Raw genomic sequence first — 19952 nt, forward strand, 5'->3', positions numbered from 1 at the left:
AAATATTTTAACAAAGGCTTTGTCAAGATGCAAATTCGAGTTTCACAGAGGAAGAATTGGGGTAGAAAATAATCCCTTTCGTGATGAGAGGAAGTGTTAAAAATAGCAACAACAAATCTTAATTTAAGTTTCCCTTGAATTAAATTAGGAATTAAATCAAAATTCTATTCTCATAGAAACTTGTAATAGTTAACTAAGTTAATTTGACTTAGTTGGCTTAGGAAATTTGAGTTGGAAGTCTATCTAGAGACATGTAGAGTGACCCCTAAATTTCAGGGGCTCAGATTGAGTTCTTTTGAGTTCTAATTAATTAACTTAGTCTAACTGAGTTATAGTAAGTTAAACTAGTTCCAACTATTGGGGGAACTAGTAGGAGGTCTAGTAGTGGGGACGAGCACCAGTGAAGCTTCACTACTCCACTAGTGAAATGAAGATTCACTCATAAATAACTCATGCATGTCAGTTCAGAGGAAGACCTAGTTGAGATTATAGTTCAGGGACAATGTACTATCCATTGTATAATTTTCCAAGTTGTATAGATAGTACATGCAATTAGTTGAGGGCCTATGGATGGATTGCGTAGTTATGGAGAGAGAATTTCTCAATTAAATATGGGCTATTTCTCTTAGGAATTTCACAAGGAAGTAGGGGCTTGGAAGACAACATATTTGGCTAAGTGTTGGCTTGAGCTGGTTTGTGAAGCAGAGAGATAGATTGTACTTGTGTAGGAATTATTCATTTTGAACACGTATTTTATTTTCTTCTCAGATCTTCTGGTTAATGCAATATAGATAGTCAAGGTTTTGAGCAGTTGCTTTCCCTAGAAAAATATTGTGTTATGTGCAATTGATATTCTTCCTTTTCTGCTTATTTTTTTCATCAATTAATTTTGGTTTCCTTTGAAGAGTAGAGTAGATTCTTGTCTTGTGTTTTTATCATATCACATAAGTTGTTGAATCTACAAGTAAAAATCTATATTACATATTTACAATGAAAATAAATATTATCCAAAAGATTTTGGATAATTTCAATAACAACTTGACTAAAAATATAAGTTGACTCTTGAAAAATCTTAAGTTGGCCTTGATTATATCTACCTATGGGTTCGATGTATCTAAATCTATTCTGTTTTGACTACTTCAAATATGGATCTGTCGTGGTCACCTGTTGAATTGTTTGCTTGATAGTCCGCACTTATCCAACAAGTTTAACGAGTTTCTCCCATTCCTCATCAGTTGGATAATCTAGATCAATCATTCTTCTGAAAGCCTCATCTACTTCTGTATATATTTCAAGAGATGGTTTAAATATGAAAATATGTTTGATCTCATAACAAATAAAAATACCATCAACCAAAATATGAAGTAAACTTTTACCACTTACTTCTCTCTTTATTCCAACAAATTTTGACATGTCCATTTGCTACCTTGTTCAAAGATATTTGATAATCTTCCTCTGTCATCATTTTTACCTACAATTTCTTAAAAAAGGCAAACCCTTTTGCTACAAAACAAAAAATATTCTATTAAATTTATTAATTTGAGTTTGCAAACATTAACACTTATCTTTCATGTGCAACATTAGAGCTTTCTATGTCATAACTTTCCTAGTTTGAATAACTGAATCAGTTTTGTCATCAATGCCCAACTCTTCAAGTTCTTCCCTTGTTTTTTTTGTTCAAAAAATTGATAATTTGAGTTGCTAAGACAGGTTTGTTTCCCAATTCATGTTTAATCTCATCAATATCCTCCGTAGCCCTTTCCAACAATTCTTCTTTCTCAATAGTTATTTCAATTGAAGACCAAAAGTCATATATTGAGGACATGATTTCCGACCAATTTTTCTCTTTTTCCTATATCAAACACTGAGCACTATTAGATCCACTCAAATACCGTTCAAGTTGTTTTTGCAGGCTAGAGGTTTTTTTATCTCAGCCACTAAGGAATTATATGAATTGATCTTATTATGTTTAGCTATCTCCAATGATTTCTTCAATTTATCAATCTCTTCATTCTTTATAGCGAGAGGAAATAATGCTTCTGTCAGTCTGTCTGTTACATCTCCTTCCATTGAACCTATTTCTACTACATAATTCACTGCGCTGCTAACTTGCTCTCTTTCCTTTAGTAATTTCTCCATCTCAATTTCCAATTTTTGTATTTGTATATTTTGTTCAATTATGATGGATAACATAGCTTCTTTCTCCTTTTCAAGTTCCCCTACCTGCTGTGCATGTGGATTTTTTGTAGTGGGCAACTTTAATCATTTTCAAAGAGCTTGAATGTCGACATTCTTCTTTTGATAATCTCATGGGCAACATTAACATCCTTAGGATCTAAACACAATTTAATAATAATATCCTCTAGTGATTTAATCTTAGTATCCTTAGAAAGGGATGATGTTTTCTCCATTTTGAGTTCTGAGAGTGTATTGTTCAAGGAATTTTATAACACTGACACATTAATGGCAGAACTGGTCAAAGTAGAATAAAGCATTTCTCTAGTCTCTCTATGTAAATCAATTTGATGTATGGGATGAATTTTCTTAGTGTTAGTGCTTTAATCTTTTGCATCCATTTCCCCTGGAATCTTAGATTTAAGAAAATCCATTTGGAACTGTCCCTTTTCAATATCCAAAGCTGAAAGAAAAATGCGTTTTGTTATAGAAGTCTATTTCTAGAACTGAGTATAAGTCATTGATTCCAAACTTTCATTTTTCTTCGTGACCTCCATGAATTTAGAAAAATTAGTTTGATTTGAAGAATGAGATGATTGTTTTGCTACTGTCTCAACTTGTCATAATTTGAAAGCAGGGTCGCCTGAAATAACCACCGTGGTAGGTGAAGAAATGCCTGAGGATATGGTCTTTGACATGCTTTCTTCCATATCCCTTGTTTGATTTATTTTATACACTCTGCACTCAACTGCTCTTGATCTTGAAACACTTTCAATTGTCCTTCTAAGATCTTTTTCCTTAGGCCCTTGTATTTAATACCTTAGGCCCTGTTGATTGTTCTATCTATTGTTCTTCTGATAATTCTTGCAGTGTATTTTCTTCCCAGGCCTCCCTGTTTGCAAACTTCTCAATCTCTAGTTTTGGCGTATGTAAATAGGGAGTAGAGTTTTGTTGCACTGTGATAGTTGAAATTATTCCTATTGGATGATATGGCCAACTAATTCCTTGTTTGGATTTCATTTGCATCAATAATTGCTCAACTTCCTTGTATGCAGCTCTGAAAATGTACTTGATCAACATTAATACTTCGTCTAATAAATTCAAGAGAAAAAATTCTAAGTGGAAGAAACACTGGTAACTGATAAGGGGGAAGCTCACAACCATATAATCTAATCTTAGTAAAATCCTTATACAGATATCAATCACCCAATTTAGTTTGCTCACTAAGCTGTAAAATTCTCTCGACTTTTTGTAAAATTCGGGGAACACTATCACTCCTTAAAAGACTCAGATATACATGAATAAATTTATCCACAAAATAAATAAAAGAAAACTCTTATGAGTTCTTCCTAACCAATGAATTTTGATGCATAACTGAGCACTGATTTCCCTGTAAATCTTGCTTCTGCATCAGTATTTGAAACCTCTCTAACTGATAATATAAGAAAAGATAAACTAACACATACTGATATTTGAAAGATTTTTCAATTCCAAATTTTAAAAATTGTTCATGAATAGCCTCTAAGAGAAACTGGTTAAAGTTAAATGATATTTTTGTTTCTTTTATGGCATGAATGTTGACAATAAAACCCAATATAATTTCATCTACCATATAATTATTCTGATACCCTAGCAAGCAACATAATATTCATACAAGTTTTCTTGAAAGCTCGGGAATCATGGATGAGGGATGAGGAGGATTATAAGTAGGAGTTACAGTTCCTTCAGGCATAAATGACTCAAATATCAAATCCCTTTGTTCAAAGACAACTTCGGATAAATCTCTAACAATACTTCATTGTACAAGGTGTGCAGAGAACTAAGAGCAGTAATAGGTAAAGCTTGCAGTCTGGATTCAAAGATTAAATAAAATAAGGGCTCTCCATTTTGGGGAATTATAGTTTTTTCACTCCGCAAATATCTTTCATCACACCACACAACAAACTATGGAAATTGATGGGTCTGAGGGAAGATTAATTGGGGTAATAATGATTCCCAAAGGGAGAATTCATCGTTGTTATCTTGGAATCTCTAAAAGGCCCAGTTTTGCAGTTCATACAAATCAAACTCACATTTTTTTTCTCTATGATTTTCTCTAGTTGATTAATGGTAAATCATCCAGCTTAACAGAGGCAAAGGTCGCCATGGTTTCAGGGCGAGCTTGGGTTTCATTTCCCTTCTATGAGTCCATTTAAGTATAAATTACCCATGAAATATGGCGTTGAAGACTCCTGCAGATGATAACATCCAATTAGTTGCTATGTGCTGCTCAGGTTCATTGCGACTGATAAATGAGGCAAGAAATGAAGTTGGGAAACCAACGAAGAAACTATGGCAGGAACAAGTGTATATGAAAAGATTAGGAGTGGAAGGTATTAATAATATTAATGTTTGAACATAACATGCAAATTTTCATATACACTTAATGGTGAACCATTGACGGGTTTAAGTATTAAGTTTGGAGACAATGTAGTAAGACAAAACTAAAATGGCAGAACGAGTAAACATTTGGCAATAAGACATCTTTGACGAAAAAATGGAGTGGTTTTGCACCAGGGGGGGATATGTCGGTAAGTGGTAAAAGGAAAGGGGGGTGTGAAATTCACGAATAAGCGCCACGTTGCAAAAGTCGTTTTCATAAAACAACTTATTGTGCCCCCTCCCCCCGTTAAATATCAAGCGATCTAGGGGGCGCGTTGTGGGGGCAATGAAATAGAGGTCGTTGATCATTTTGGGGCCAAGGTTAGCCGTGAAAAGGAGCACGAATTTTAATAACCATGTTTATCACAACTTTATTCAAATATATAAAACTAAATATCAAAAATACACCGCATTATAAAACTGCGTGTAAATTTTTATTTACAACAGTGGATAAACTAGCATTTGCACCAGATGTTGCAAAGGAAACGCCGTAAGGCATAATTTGAGGAACAACCACAACATGGGAATAGGAAAATCTAAATAAGATGCAAAAATGTAGCATAAATAAAATTCGAAAGCTGTATAAACTGAAATTGATTTAGGGTGCCTGATTTAGGGTACCTCTCTCTTCCAGCCTCTCTCTTCTTCCCTATCCCTCCCTATCCCTCTGTCTTCCAGCGTCCCCCTCTCTCCCCCCCTCTATATCCCCACCTTTATCTCCAACTCTCTATCACCCTCCATACCTCTCTATCTCTCTATCTCTCCTTACATCCCTTCCTCTCTTTATCACCCTCTCTATCTCTCATTGCATCCCTTCCTCTCTTTAGCACCCTCTCTTCCCCCCTCCTTCATTCTCTCTCCTTGTCACACCCTCTATCCCTCCCTTCGTCTCCTTCTCTCTCACACGCCCTCTCTCTATAATTAACCCCACACATTAAACTTTGCCTCTCTTTCTCTTTATTTTCCCCTTCATCTCTCCCTCCCCTCTCCATCTATTTCTCTCCCACGCTCTTTATCTCCCTCCCTCGCTCCACCTCTAACTCTCCCTCTCGCCTACTCCCATGCTCTGTCTCTCACACTCCCCCCTCCCCTTATCTCTCTCACTCCCTCTATCCCTACCTCTCTCTTTCACTATCCCCATCCCCTTCCCTCTACATGTTTCTTCCTATCCCTCACTCCTTCACTATCATTCTCCCTCTTTGTGTGCCTTTCCCCCTCCCCTTCTCTCTCTCTCTATCTCCCCCTCACACTCCCCTTCTATCTCTTAAAAATTCCCAATCATTTTCTCTCTCACTCTTTGTCTCTCCCTCTCCCAATCTCACTCTACCTCTCTGCCTCCCCTTGCCCCACTTTCACTTCTCCCACTCCTCCTCCTCCTACCCCCCATGCCCTCTCTTCCTCAACCACCCTCTCCCTCTCTCTCCATCCCACCTCTCCCTTTCACTCTCTCTTTTTGTATCTCTCTCTCCTCCTCCCCTCCCCTCTGTCCCCCTCTCCCTCTCTCTCCATCCCACCTCTCCCTTTCACTCTCTCTTTTTGTATCTCTCTCTCCTCCTCCCCTCCCCTCTGTCCCCTTGTCCCAACCTGCATCCCTCTCCCCCTACTCTCTCACTCTCACACACACCCCCTTCACCTCTCCCACTCCTCCTCCACCTTCCCCCCTCTCCCTCACTTCCCTTTCTCCTCTTGCCCTCTTCCTCCTCCCCCACTCCCTTCCTCTCTCTCCCTCTTCCCCCTTCTAACTCTCTCTCTCCTCCACCTTTCACCTTTCCTCTCTTACTTGCCCTTCATTGCCTCTTCTTTTTATTTTTCAATTAAATTTCCAAAATTAATAATTTCCTAATTAATATTATTAGTATATATACATAAAATTATAATTTTTCTTTCCTTAACATATCTAGACCCTAAATGCAAAAGTATGCATGAGGAAATTTAGTAGCATATTCTTTAAAAAAACATAAATAAATAAATAAAAATTATATATATATATATATATATATATATCCAACTTTCTTTTATTATTAATGTCTCTTTTAATATATAGATATGACATAAAGTATGTATACCATAATTAATTCTAATATGGCTTAACCTCACCATATGAATGGCAAGTTTTATTTCATAACTTAAATTCGACTTTAATGAAAGTGACTATAAGAAAATTAAAGGAGCCCAACAAGAAATCTCCTCCATTATCTTAGAGTCTGAATAAGATTGCGTCTCATCATCCACCATGGTTTCCAAATTTCTAATTTCTCAAGGGACAACAATGGAATAAGTTTCGACTGAGTCCTGGAGAAATGTCTAGGCCTTGCCTTGACCCTGTGAGTTGCTTCTGCTGCCACCCCTCCTACTGGATTTCAAATTACATATTATAGATCTGATCAAACTGTTGGTTTGACAACGAACTTCAGTTTTGTAACCAATTTTTTAGTTATGTAACGGGTAGTTTAGCATAACGGTAGATGTTCACGTAATAAATCGAATACCTTGTAATGAAAATGATCATCGAATAAAACAGATTCATATTCAGTTTATTTGTCTTGGTCCTCTCTCTCTCATTTTGTTGCTGTGTTCTTTCTTTCTCTGCCATTAAATCAAGAAGTGGTATCAGAGCCTTTGGACGGTTGAAGTTGAAGACGCCGGACAGCCTTTTGGACGGCCCTGTGGACAGCATCCCTGCGTTGACCTGTGGACGGTGTGGACAGCGGCGTTGCAACAAGACGTTGCAGCAAGATGCTTGACTGTGGACAGCGTTTGTAACCCTGAATCCTGTGCAAACGGTAGCAGACCCTGAATCCGGCCTGGCTGTGCGTTGAAGCTCTGAATCCGGCATCGGTGGATTGGCTGTACGTTGATCCGGGTATGTTTTTTTTTTGTCTGCTGAAATTTTTTTAAAAGAAAAAAAAGGTTTGCAGATCCCTGAGGACGGCCCGTGGGAGGGTATCGTTTTTTTTTAAAAGCAGACATTTTTAAAAAAAAAAAAAAGGAAGGGTTTTTTGCAGTGTTTCTTAAAAAAAAAAAACAAAGGGATAGCAGATTGCAGTTTTAAAACAAGATAGCAGGTGTTTTTAAAAAAAAAAGGGGATAGCAGATTGCCGTTTTTAAAACAAGATAAGGTTGTTTGTTCAGAATTTTTCAGACAGCAGAAATTCAGTTTGTTTTTTACGATAGCAGCAGAGATTGAAAAGGATTGAAAAGGGTATTGTAGTTTTTTTTTAAATATTGTAGAAGAACAAGTTTGCAAGAGATTTGCACGAAAAACAAAAGGGTTTGCAAGGGGGAAGTTATCTTTTTAAAGCCTGAAATCCTAGGAAGGAGGGAAAAAAATGGCCAAGATGTCGAATGCAAGATTCGAGGTGGAGAAATTCACCGGAAAGAGCAATTTTGCTCTTTGGAAACTGAAGGTTAAGGATCTGCTTGTGCAACAAGGGTTGCACAAGGCATTGGATGGGGTTACTAAGAAACCCACAACCATGACTACTACAGAGTGGGAGGACTTGGATGCCCGTGCTCTAAGTACCATCCGGCTATGTCTAGCGGATGAAGTTCTCTTCAACATCGTTGAAGAAACCACGGCGTCAGGTTTGTGGGGAAAACTTGAAACTCTTTATATGACAAAATCATTAACTAACAGAATTTATCTGAAACGACAATTATACAGTCTTCGAATGAAAGAAGGTTCAAGCGTTGCAGAACATTTGAATGTCTTTAATACACTAATTTGTCAATTAACAGATATGGAAGTAAAAATACAGGAAGAAGATAAAGCCATAACCTTGCTGTGTTCTCTACCTGAATCATGGGATCACTTCGTAACCTCGATCAGCTTCAGCTCTGCTGATTCTTTGAAGTTTGAATCAGTCGTGGGAGCTCTTCTGTCTGAAGAGGTACGAAGGAAATCCAGCACTGATACAACAACATCAGAAGCCATGGTCGCTAGAGGACGCTCAAAGGAAAGAGGAGACAAACCAAGAGGGTCTTCCAGGTCGAAATCGAAGGGCAAAAAGTGTAAGGTAAAATGTTGGAACTGCGGTAAAGTTGGACACTTGAGGAAGGACTGTTGGAAACGGAAGGAATCCGAAAACCTGAAGAACGAAGCGAATCAGGCTGATTCAGGTATTGTAGACGAAGTTTTATCTGCTGAAGATTTGTGTACGATAGATGAAACTTCACCTGAATGTAATGTCTCTCATAGTTTTGATAGCTGGCTGTTAGACTCTGGTGCTTCGCATCATATGTGCCCACATAGAAACTGGTTTACTTCGTATGAAAATGTAAACGGTAGTTCTGTGTTTATGGGTAACAATATGTCATGTCAGACTGTTGGGATGGGAGATATCAGGATTAAGATGTATGATAACACAGTTAGGACATTAACTAGTGTTAGACATGTGCCTGATTTGAAGAAAAATTTAATCTCTTTGGGAGTGTTGGATTCAGATGGTTATAAGTTTACAGGTCAGAATGGCGTTTTGAAAGTCTTCAAAGGTGCCCTTGTGGTTATGAAGGCAGAGAAGGTCGGGAATCTTTACAGGTTAAAAGGAAGTACTCAGGTCGGTGAAGCAGCGGTTGCATCGGAAAAGGAAGAAGCAGGTACTCGTCTGTGGCATCAGCGTTTGGGTCATATGAGCGAGAAAGGTCTTCACATACTGATGAAACGTAAATCTCTTCCCGGTCTGAAATCCTTGAATTTAGATTTCTGTAAACATTGTGTGTATGGGAAGCAGTGTAAACAGAGATTTAAAGTTGGTAATCATAATAGTAAAGATGTTTTAGACTACATTCATTCTGATGTGTGGGGGCCTTCCCCTGTTATGTCATATGGAGGTGCTTTGTATTTTGTAACGTTCATTGATGATTATTCTCGTAAAGTTTGGGTCTATCTGTTAAAAAGGAAAGCTGATGTATTCAATGTGTTTAAACAATTTAAAGTAATGGTAGAGAAAAGAACAGGCAAATCTATTAAATGTCTAAGAACTGACAATGGCGGTGAGTTCACTTCTGTTGAATTTGAACAATACTGTAAGGATGAGGGCATTGTTAGACACAAAACTGCTGTTTATACTCCTCAGCAAAATGGTGTTGCTGAGCGTATGAATCGGACTCTTATGGAAAGAGCCAGAAGCATGATCAGCAATGCTAACTTGCAAAAGGAGTTGTGGGCAGAAGCAGTATCTACTGCTTGTTATTTGGTTAACAGATCACCTTCAGTAGCAATTGAGTGTAAAATTCCTGAAGAAGTCTGGACAGGTCAGTCTTGTGACTATTCTCATTTGAGGATATTTGGTTGTGATGCTTATTCTCTTATTCCTAAAAATCAGCGTTCAAAGTTAGATCCAAAGTCGAAATGTTATGTCTTTGTTGGGTATGACTATGCAGTGAAAGGATATAGGTTGTGGGATCCTACATTGCGGAAGATAGTTATCAGTAGAGATGTAACATTTGATGAATCCTCTTTGTTAAAATCAAATGTTGAAAGAATTGAACAGGAACAGGTATCGCCGAGTCAACGAGTTCAGTTGGAGGCTAGATCTTTCGGTGACTGTCGAAAGGAAGGAGAGACTTCTGGAGACAAAGGTGTTGAAGACACAAAGGAAGCCGTTGAAGCTTCTGAACCAGAGCAAGTTTCTGAACCAGTTCAGCAACCAGTCGCTCTGAGAAGGTCTACAAGGGCGAAGAAAACTCCCAAAAGGTATGAAGATTCTGCTGCTTCATCTTTTGCTTTGGTTACTGAAGATGGGGAACCGTCTTGTTATCAGGAAGCGATAGATGATACAGATAGCGAGAAATGGAAAAAGGCTATGGAAGAAGAAATGGACTCCCTAGCCAAGAACAATACCTGGGATCTTGTAGAGCTTCCTGAAGGGAGAAGTGTTGTTGGGTGTAAATGGGTCTTCAAGCTGAAACGGAAAGTTGATGGTAGTATCGAGAGGTATAAGGCGAGACTGGTAGCAAAAGGGTATTCTCAGGTTGAAGGTATAGACTTTCATGAGATTTTTTCTCCAGTTGTAAAACTTGTTTCTATACGTACTGTGTTGGCACTAACTGCGTTGCTTAATCTTGAATTAGAACAGTTAGATGTTAAAACAGCTTTTCTACATGGTGATTTGAACGAAGAGATATATATGGAACAACCAGAAGGTTTTGTGCGAGGTCGCAGCAGAAGATTAGTTTGCAAGCTCAGGAAATCATTGTATGGTCTGAGGCAGTCTCCCAGACAATGGTACAAGAAGTTTGATTCCTTCATGGTGAGCCAGAACTTTATAAGAAGTGAGTATGATCATTGTGTGTACTTCAGAAGTTTCAATGGCATATTCATTATCTTAGCTTTGTATGTTGACGATATGCTTATTGCAAGCAAAAGCATGGAAGAGATCAACAGGTTAAAGGCTCAACTCTCTAGGGCGTTTGATATGAAGGATCTTGGAGCAGCAAAACATATCTTGGGCATGGAGATACACAGAGACAGGAAAAATGGTAAGCTTTGGTTGTCACAGCAGAAGTATGTGGAGAAGGTACTTGAAAAGTTCTCTATGAATAATGTGAAACCTGTTAATGTTCCTTTAGCTTCCCATTTTAAGCTTTCTTCGGTTTTGAGTCCTAGAGATGATGAAGAAAAGCAGTATATGTCTCATGTACCATATGCAAATGCAGTAGGCAACTTAATGTATGCGATGGTATCTACAAGACCTGACATTTCACATGCAGTTGGAGTTGTCAGCAGATTCATGGCAAATCCAGGTAAAGAACATTGGCAAGCAGTGAAATGGGTGCTTCGATATCTAAGAGGCACAAGAGATCATTGCATCGTCTTTGATGGTAGTGAAGGATCAGTCTGCGGATATGTAGATGCTGACTATGCAGGTGATTTGGACAAAAGAAGATCTACTACAGGTTACGTCTTTACTCTTGCAGGTGGAGCCATTAGTTGGATGTCAAAGCTTCAAGATACGGTTGCTTTGTCCACTACCGAAGCTGAATATATAGCTGCTTCAGATGCCAGTAAAGAAGCAATCTGGTTAAAGGGTTTGCTCGATGAAATTGGAAGGGCGCAGGAGAAAGTGAGTGTACTTTGTGACAGTCAAAGTGCTATTCACTTGGCCACAAATCCTGCCTATCACAGCAGAACCAAGCACATTGATGTGAGATATCATTTTCTGAGACATGTGATCGATGGTGGAAAAGTAGCTCTTAAAAAGGTCCACACACGAGAAAATTGTGCAGACATATTCACAAAGCCAGTTACAGTAGAGAAGTTGCGATGGTGTTTAGCTTCTCTTGGCTTGCAGGAAAGATGATGAATGGGAAAGTTGTTGTCAAGGTGGAGTTTGTTGGTTTGACAACGAACTTCAGTTTTGTAACCAATTTTTTAGTTATGTAACAGGTAGTTTAGCATAACGGTAGATGTTCACGTAATAAATCGAATACCTTGTAATGAAAATGATCATCGAATAAAACAGATTCATATTCAGTTTATTTGTCTTGGTCCTCTCTCTCTCATTTTGTTGCTGTGTTCTTTCTTTCTCTGCCATTAAATCAAGACAAACAGAACATGTACCGACAACAAGAAACAAAATAGGCTCTAACTTCAACATCATGTAGACCTGTTAGGAAATAATCCAGTTCGGAATAGAATATAAAGGTTTACAAAGAATGGCTACAAGAATTTCCGGATATTCACAACAGTCATGCGTCCTAGAGGTTCCTTGCAAAGAGAGAATCGTCAAAGGAAATCAATAAAATACAATAAGCATCCTTTCATATATCTATCTCAGAAACTTAACCACGAGACTGGCCACCAGAAAAAGACCCTGTGAGCAAATTGGAAGCTGTTGTGCCCAATTTTGTCTTGATTAAGTGATCTCTGCTTCCGCATAGCACATGAGTTGATTCTCTAATGACTCTGTCATCCCCAAGCTGAAGAGACCTGCTCTGATCATCCTCTCCTGCTGTCTGTGAACCACCATCAACCGCAACGATTAGAGAGGCTCTTTTTGTCTGAACCTGGACACTTTTGGATGTTACTGCTTTACACCTTTAATTTTATAAGGCTAGGGCAGCGGCTGGCAATCGTCACAAGACCTTCATCAAATATTGGGCAATTTTTCATGTATGACAGGATTCATCTTTGCAGGCATTGAAATACCAGAGGCCAAGAAAATTCCTGCCATCTTTGCAGGCATTGAAATACCAGAGTCCAAGAAAAAAGAGAGCATTAGATAGTATAGAAATTAGATAAATTAAGCATAGCCAAAAAAATTCTACATGTACAGAGACACGTGCAGAATGCAACAAGTCAAAAATGTAATTAAGATTGTTAAAAATCACCAACCCAATGGAAACGGACCTAAACGCTGTAGCTATAACTTTGAATGCCGGCTGACCGATTATACAAGGAAGAATCTTCAAAGACAGGAATTGCCTGCTTACTGAAAGATGGTGAAATGCACTGAGATGTATGGATCTATTCTGGAATTTAATTTTGTTTGGGGCATTGCAAAGAAGCCCTAAGATAGATGACTGAGTTTCATAAACAAACAGTATTGTTCTGGAAATACAATATGAGGCACTGGATTTCAAATTACATATTATAGATCTGATCAAACAGAAACATGTATCTACAACAAGAAACAAAATAGGCTCTAACTTCAACATCATGTAGACCTGTTAGGAACTAATCCAGTTCGGAATAGAATATAAAGGTTTACAAAGAATGGCTACAACAATTTCAGGATACTCATAACAGTCATGCGTCGTAGAGGTTCCTTGCAAAAAGAGAATCGTCAAAGGAAATCAATAAAATACAATAAGCATCGTTTCATATATTTATCTCATAAACTTAACCACGAGACTGGCCACCAGAAAAAGACCCTCTGAGCAAATTGGAAGCTGCTGTGCCCAATTTTGTCTTGATTAAGTGACCTCTGCTTCCGCATAGCACATGAGTTGATTCTCTAATGACTGTCATCCCCAAGCTGAAGAGACCTGCTCTGATCATCCTCTCTTGCTGTCTGTGAACTGCCATCAACAGCAACGATTAGAGAGGCTCTTTTTTTCTAAACCTGACAGACACTTTTGGATGTTACTGCTTTACACCTTTAATTTTATAAGGCTAGGTATCTGCAAGGGCCCAATCTGCAATTAGTCTTAATGACTGGCTAATACTCCACTAATAAAGAACGTCCTTTTTCACAAAATTGCCAGGTTAAGGATCAACTAGTTCAACTAATAATCGACAATGGCAACATGACAAACTTGGTGTCACCAGACTTGGTTACAACAATAAATCTTCCCACGACTGCATCCACAGCCCTACAGTTTGGGATGGTTCAAAAGTAACAGCCAACTCAGCCACGAAGATTTTCATCACACTGGCAATTGAACATTTTTATTGACATTGGTTTGTGATGTCTCACCCGTCAAATACTGTGAAAATTTCATGGGCTGACCTTGTTAGCATAATTGTAGAGCAACCTACAGTGGATTCAACTTTCAAGAACACAAGTTGCAGAAGGGTGGCAAAACATACAAATCCAAGACACATAAGATATAAAGAACATACAAATAAAACACGAGCAAAATAAAAAGCTCTAAGCCTCCACTTAGGCATCAGATTCCTCACAATCTTTAGGTGAACGAATAAGTCTAGCTTCATCTTGACAAGATATAGTTTAACAAACAACACCAACATTGCCCAAAACCATTCAATATTGAGCCATACACAATTTTGCAAATTGTGGGCCCGAATGCCTCTATTTAGCTCTTAATCGAGCACATCTTGCATTCAACGTAAAATGTTAATAACATCAACCTCTCTGAACCCTCACAGTTGGAGGAGGTACACATGTTACATCCATGATTCAGCACAATGCGATGCTATAGATACAAGCCCACACTCAGAGAACATACTATTCAACCCCCAGACTGTATCAACAGCTTCAACAGAGAATAGGCAAACCAAATCATATTTAAATGTACACAAGGGAACCTGCCATCTCAAGCCAAAGGGATATCCCGAGCTACATTTGAACAACACTTTCTAGAAATTAAGGACAACTTCTGCATAAGCTGGGAGGAAACAACACATGTAACAATAATTGTATAATTTTGTAATTATTCAGGTATGGGTATCTAGTTTTTAATATCTCAAGCAACACAAATTAGCCCTCGAGTAAGTAGTTACAATTCTGTTATTATTTTAATACTTCTTAGACAACCTGAGGCAGCCCATTTTTGCAAAATATGTTCAAGTCCTATATGAGGGAGGAATGAAGTGTAACTGTAATATTAATTATGATAATTGTCTATGTGCCAGGCGTGTTCTTCACTGCTTGTTTCCCACATCATAAGGGTCCCCAGATCCTTATCATCAAAGGGTCCACATAAGGGTTCAAAGGCACGTTTACATTGTCTGAGGTCCTCAACCCCTGGGGTGGTTGATCCTATTTGCAGGTGATTGATGAATCTGCTCCACCTTTTGCACATTTGGTCTTCTAGTGGACTTGGCACTTTGAAATTTCCCATGTCTACCAGAACAATGAAGAAGGGCAAAACTCGATACCCAAGTGTGTAGATGCAAGATGTATCTATTAAACATTTCAAAGAGGATTACCTATTCATAATAATGAGAGAGTATTTACATGGAATTTGTGACATGTTTGCCTCAGACAAGCAGACATTGATCAGATTTTGGTGGCAGATAATAGACTAACCTAGATGGCTATATTTATCTCTCATCTTAACCGCCTAACCAAGTGATACAAGGCTGAAGAGTGTGGCCATACCTAATTGGATTCTCTTTACGATTTACCTTCTCTGATTTGAACAACACTTTCTAGAAATTAAGGACAACTTCTGCATAAGCTGGGAGGAAACAACACATGTAACAATAATTGTATAATTTTGTAATTATTCAGGTATGGGTATCTAGTTTTTAATATCTCAAGCAACACAAATTAGCCCTCGAGTAAGTAGTTACAATTCTGTTATTATTTTAATACTTCTTAGACTACCTGAGGCAGCCCATTTTTGCAAAATATGTTCAAGTCCTATATGAGGGAGGAATGAAGTGTAACTGTAATTTTCATTATGATAATTGTCTATGTGCCAGGTGTGTTCTTCACTGCTTCTTTCCCACATCATAAGGGTCCCCAGATCCTTATCATCAAAGGGTCCACATAAGGGTTCAAAGGCACGTTTACATTGTCTGAGGTCCTCAACCCCTGGGGTGGTTGAGCCTATTTGCAGGTGATTGATGAATCTGCTCCACCTTTGCACATTTGGTCTTCTGGTGGACTTGGCACTTTGAAATTTCCCATGTCTACCAGAACAATGAAGAAGGGCAAAACTCGATACCCAAGTGTGTAGATGCAAGATGTATCTATTAAACATTTCAAAGAGGATTACCTATTCATAATAATGAGAGAGTATTTACATGGAATTTGTGACATGTTTGCCTCAGACAAGCAGACATTGATCAGATTTTGGTGGCAGATAATAGACTAACCTAGATGGCTATATTTATCTCTCATCTTAACCGCCTAACCAAGTGATACAAGGCTGAAGAGTGTGGCCATACCTAATTGGATTCTCTTTACGATTTACCTTCTCTGAATGGACGGCAGGCTCTCCAGTTTTAACAACATTGCATACTTTGTCTAATTACCTATTTCAGAATTATGCTAACAAGAACAATCTATATAAAAGGAAATATTACTTTGTCTAATCTGAAAGATAGTGTGACATACAATGAATGGAACTGCCCCACAACTCCACTTGGATATTGGTTGAATTAAGTTTGTGACGGTAGTCATGTAACTGTAGTATGACAAGACATAATGCTAATTGACCTAGAGTCTGTAAGAAAAGAGCATCAACCTGTTCAAGGTACACATTACTTTGAAATGTTTGATCAGCTTCCCAAGTACCCGGTTTATTAGCTCATTATACTTTCAACACATGTTAATAACATCAACCTCTCTGAACCCTCACAGTTGGAGGAGGTACACATGTTACATCCATGATTCCACACAATGCAATGCTATAGATACAAGCCCACACTCAGAGAACATACTATTCAACCCCCAGACTGTATCAACAGCTTCAACAGAGAATAGGCAAACCAAATCATATTTAAAGGTACACAAGGGAACCTGCCATCTCAAGCCAAGAGTTAACATAAAGGACCATATTTGACACTTATAGAGGGCTTGACAAACACAAAGTGTAATATATTGCGTTTAACACGATCAGAAAACAAAAACAAACGAGGGTTGCCAAAAATGGGGAACCCTTTCACTTGCAACATACCCACTAAATCACAACAACCTAAGAGAAACACGGACTTCAGTCTTTTTCTTAAGAGAACTGCACTTATATTATGCTGATTTATTGACGTTGCAACATATACAATAGATTCTCTACCAAATAAGCGCACACTAAAGATTTACTCTCAGAAAATGCCTGTTTTTTTCTCAATCAGAAACTAACAATGCCTGCAGTTGAAAATTGATTCAGCACTCCCGTCAGGATTTCTCCTAAATACTGAGTCAATGAACCTGCAACTGCTGGGTAAACATAATTTTCGGAGCTGGTTCTCACATAGCAATTTCATATTACCCTGCAATCTAGTCTTTGTCACGGTGTGCCCATGTATCCAGTTTCAAAATCATGCTCCTGACAAACTTGGATGTTGCCCTAACCTACAACGACAATTTTCAAAATTCATTTCCTTGAGAATAATCCTATTCAATATTCCATTGCTTTCTTCATAGCATTGCCAGATAGAACCTGCAATAGAGACTCACTGATGTCATCACCAAGTCCACCAAATCTGACCTTTACAGGAGCTTGCCAAGCCACTAAACAATAGAGCCTCTTAAATGGATTCACGTATACTAACAGCGGCTCCTAGGCGGTGAGTGGTCTGCCCTACAATTGCTTATATTCAATTCTAATTCAAATTCAATACCATACTAAAATCACGGTTCAACAATATTTGCCCCATGACATTCTAGAAATACAATATAGAGACAAATACCTTATTGTTAGGGCTACAATGTGAGAACATGTTTTCTCATGATTGACAGCAATGTCCAAACACTCGAAAAGGCTGGAGTATCTGAGTTCCACCCAGTGAAATCTAAACAACAGAAATCATTCAAAATAAGGGATTTTCCTTTTCTTTTTTGGCATTTTTATGACACCGACAACTTGTTCAATCTGCCCACAAGTTGGACTCCCAGGCAGCAAATAACCTGCACGTTACTCACAGGTTAATATCTGACTAGCAAGCGCATGCAGACCTCTTAGTCATTGGAAGTTTGACTTACTACCAGAGTTGAGAAATATAAATAATCATAATACAAAACATGATATCTCAATGAATTATAATCTCCAGAAGCAATAGATAAAACATGATAACATGACAAGTCAATGAGAAGCTGTAAGGATTACTTCAATTCCCTTGTTAGCTGACCTAGATAATGTTCAATTAGACATTCTAAAGCATTGTTTGAGCACTCAATGAATGACAATCAACTGCACAAATTCACTTTATATTTTGAAAAATCCAATGATATTATAAATGGGAAATACAGATTACAAAATCTTTGGAGTCAAGAGAGCTAATCATCTTAAAAGATGCAAGAAACATCCATACTCAAATGACTGCTTCATCTAAGTTAACATAAAAAAAGGGCGCCAGACACATTTACAAAACTACACATTCAGGTTAACTATTAATGATGGTAATGTCAAACGGCCTACTACTAATGCAAAATGGAAAATACTACTTCAACATGTGTCTGTCCACATTAATACCTTCTCGCTCTTAATGCTGTTTGGTAGAGTCGAGAAACAGAAGAACAACGGGGAAAAGCTTCAAACTGGATGGCCCAGATATTACTCTCGCAAATCATTGCATGTGTTCAAATCAATCGATGCCCTCATATCCATTTATACATATCACGGGCAGCACTCCTCAAGCAAACAGCAGCAACAAAGAGCTGCCAGGCTATACGCATCACCAACAACATCAACAAATTATCAATGGCAATAATATGAATAAAGTCAAAAATAATTTCCTGTAGAAAAGACTACTAAACCCATCCATGGAGATAAACCAAGATAAAAGGGAACCACAGCAAGCCAGGTTCCCTGCATGATTGAGATACTAGTCAGCATATACTGTGGAAGGTACAACTAGCTTTAGGGATCCATAAAAAATGTTCAATAGTGTTGGCAAATGCCAATTAACACTTGACCTAACCCAATTCACATGCAATGAGAACAAATAATATACAACAATATGATCATCAAACCAAACCAAATAAATCATTAGATAAAATCCAATAGGTCTTCAATGAATGCTTACCATCCTTCTAAAAAGCCGGTGTAACCGCGTTGAGGATCGGGTGAAGAAAATGTAGAGTACTGTTGAGATGGATATTTTCGGCAAAAACCTAAATTCTGAGACTTGAGGTAATTGACAAAAGCCACTGATACAATGGAACCACCAAACAAATCGCTACATCATAGAACCAAATCAATGTGTTAAAAACAGAATTCATATCAATATTTACCTCAGGTGCTAGGTATTCAAGCACAGCTGCAAGAAAAATGGGGGTTCCAATCCCAACCCTCTTGGCATATCTGCCATTCTTCAGATACCTGGCGAGCCTTCCAACAGGAAATTGAAGGCCGGTTTTCACTGATTTCGTGACGGGCTTTTTCTTGGATTCTCCCTTTCGGCCCCCTGCACCTTTCCCTGACTTAGTAGAGGTTTCCATAGGTAGCGCTCTGTCAGTTTACAACAATCCAGGAGTTACACAGTACACAAAAATGCAGATGCCGAAGAGACACCGTCGATCTGCTGGTTCGCATTTCATTTTTATAATTTGTATAATTTGTAGTTAAATAAATTGGATGGGCAGGATTGTTTTAATCGTCTAACAATTAAATCAAAGGCTCAGAATTGTACACGTAATTCCAGAGGAGAGTTGATTTCAAATGGAAACGCCTTACGGCTTAATAAAATGAAATATTTTTGTCTTTTTAACACATATTTGAAACATTTATTGGGACAAGAAAATGTTTCAGTATCATGATCCAAAAATACTTTAATTTAAAAACTATATTTGATATAGATAGGCTTTTTTTTTTTGATGTGGTTCATAGCTATAGATCTAAGATATCACTTCTTGCCAACTTAACCATGGAGTCTGACCCCAAGAGTGTCGAGAAAATTGAACCTATGATCTCTCAGTAACAAAGCTACTTTATCTATGGGGACTTGACCAACTGAGCCAACCTTCACAGCTATAGATAGATTTTTTTGTATTATTAGTGTAGAT

General features: G+C 38.0%; 1 protein-coding gene across 6 annotated transcripts; it reads right to left on the bottom strand.

Annotated features, from left to right (window-relative positions):
- Nucleotides 1-12849: 12849 nt before the first annotated feature.
- LOC149157790 (putative histone H2A.1) lies at nt 12850-19611 on the bottom strand. 6 transcript variants are annotated; one of them, XR_016261646.1, is made up of 4 exons: nt 18974-19611; nt 18421-18613; nt 17639-17855; nt 14172-17388 (listed from the first exon to the last, which is right to left on the bottom strand). XR_016261646.1 is itself a non-coding variant. In XM_089436014.1 (4 exons), exons 1-3 carry the CDS (start codon nt 19386-19388, stop codon nt 18565-18567), a joined length of 321 nt encoding a protein of 106 aa, XP_089292140.1. In that variant the 5' UTR covers nt 19389-19605; the 3' UTR covers nt 14172-17855; nt 18421-18564. The 6 variants fall into 6 exon arrangements, 4 of the variants coding, with proteins under 4 accessions (XP_089292140.1, XP_089292141.1, XP_089292139.1 ...); XM_089436014.1 differs by having other exon boundaries at nt 14172-17855; nt 18974-19126; nt 19270-19605; XM_089436015.1 differs by having other exon boundaries at nt 14172-17855; nt 18974-19032; nt 19182-19602.
- Between the last annotated feature and the right edge of the window lie 341 nt (nt 19612-19952).

This window comes from Pinus tabuliformis, chromosome 5_2 (assembly GCF_031772625.1).
Source record: "Pinus tabuliformis cultivar Carrire ecotype Pingquan chromosome 5_2, CPIR1, whole genome shotgun sequence".
Lineage (NCBI taxonomy): Eukaryota > Viridiplantae > Streptophyta > Pinopsida > Pinales > Pinaceae > Pinus > Pinus tabuliformis.

Coding starts and splice junctions, on each gene's coding strand:
- LOC149157790 (XM_089436013.1), bottom strand. CDS start 19,388: ATGGAAACCTCTACTAAGTCAGGGAAAGGTGCAGGGGGCCGAAAGGGA. Junction 19,069..19,181: donor TTGAATACCTAGCACCTGAG/GTAAATATTGAT, acceptor CTCAAGTCTCAG/AATTTAGGTTTTTGCCGAAA. Junction 18,614..18,973: donor ACCGGCTTTTTAGAAGGATG/GTAAGCATTCAT, acceptor TGATGCGTATAG/CCTGGCAGCTCTTTGTTGCT.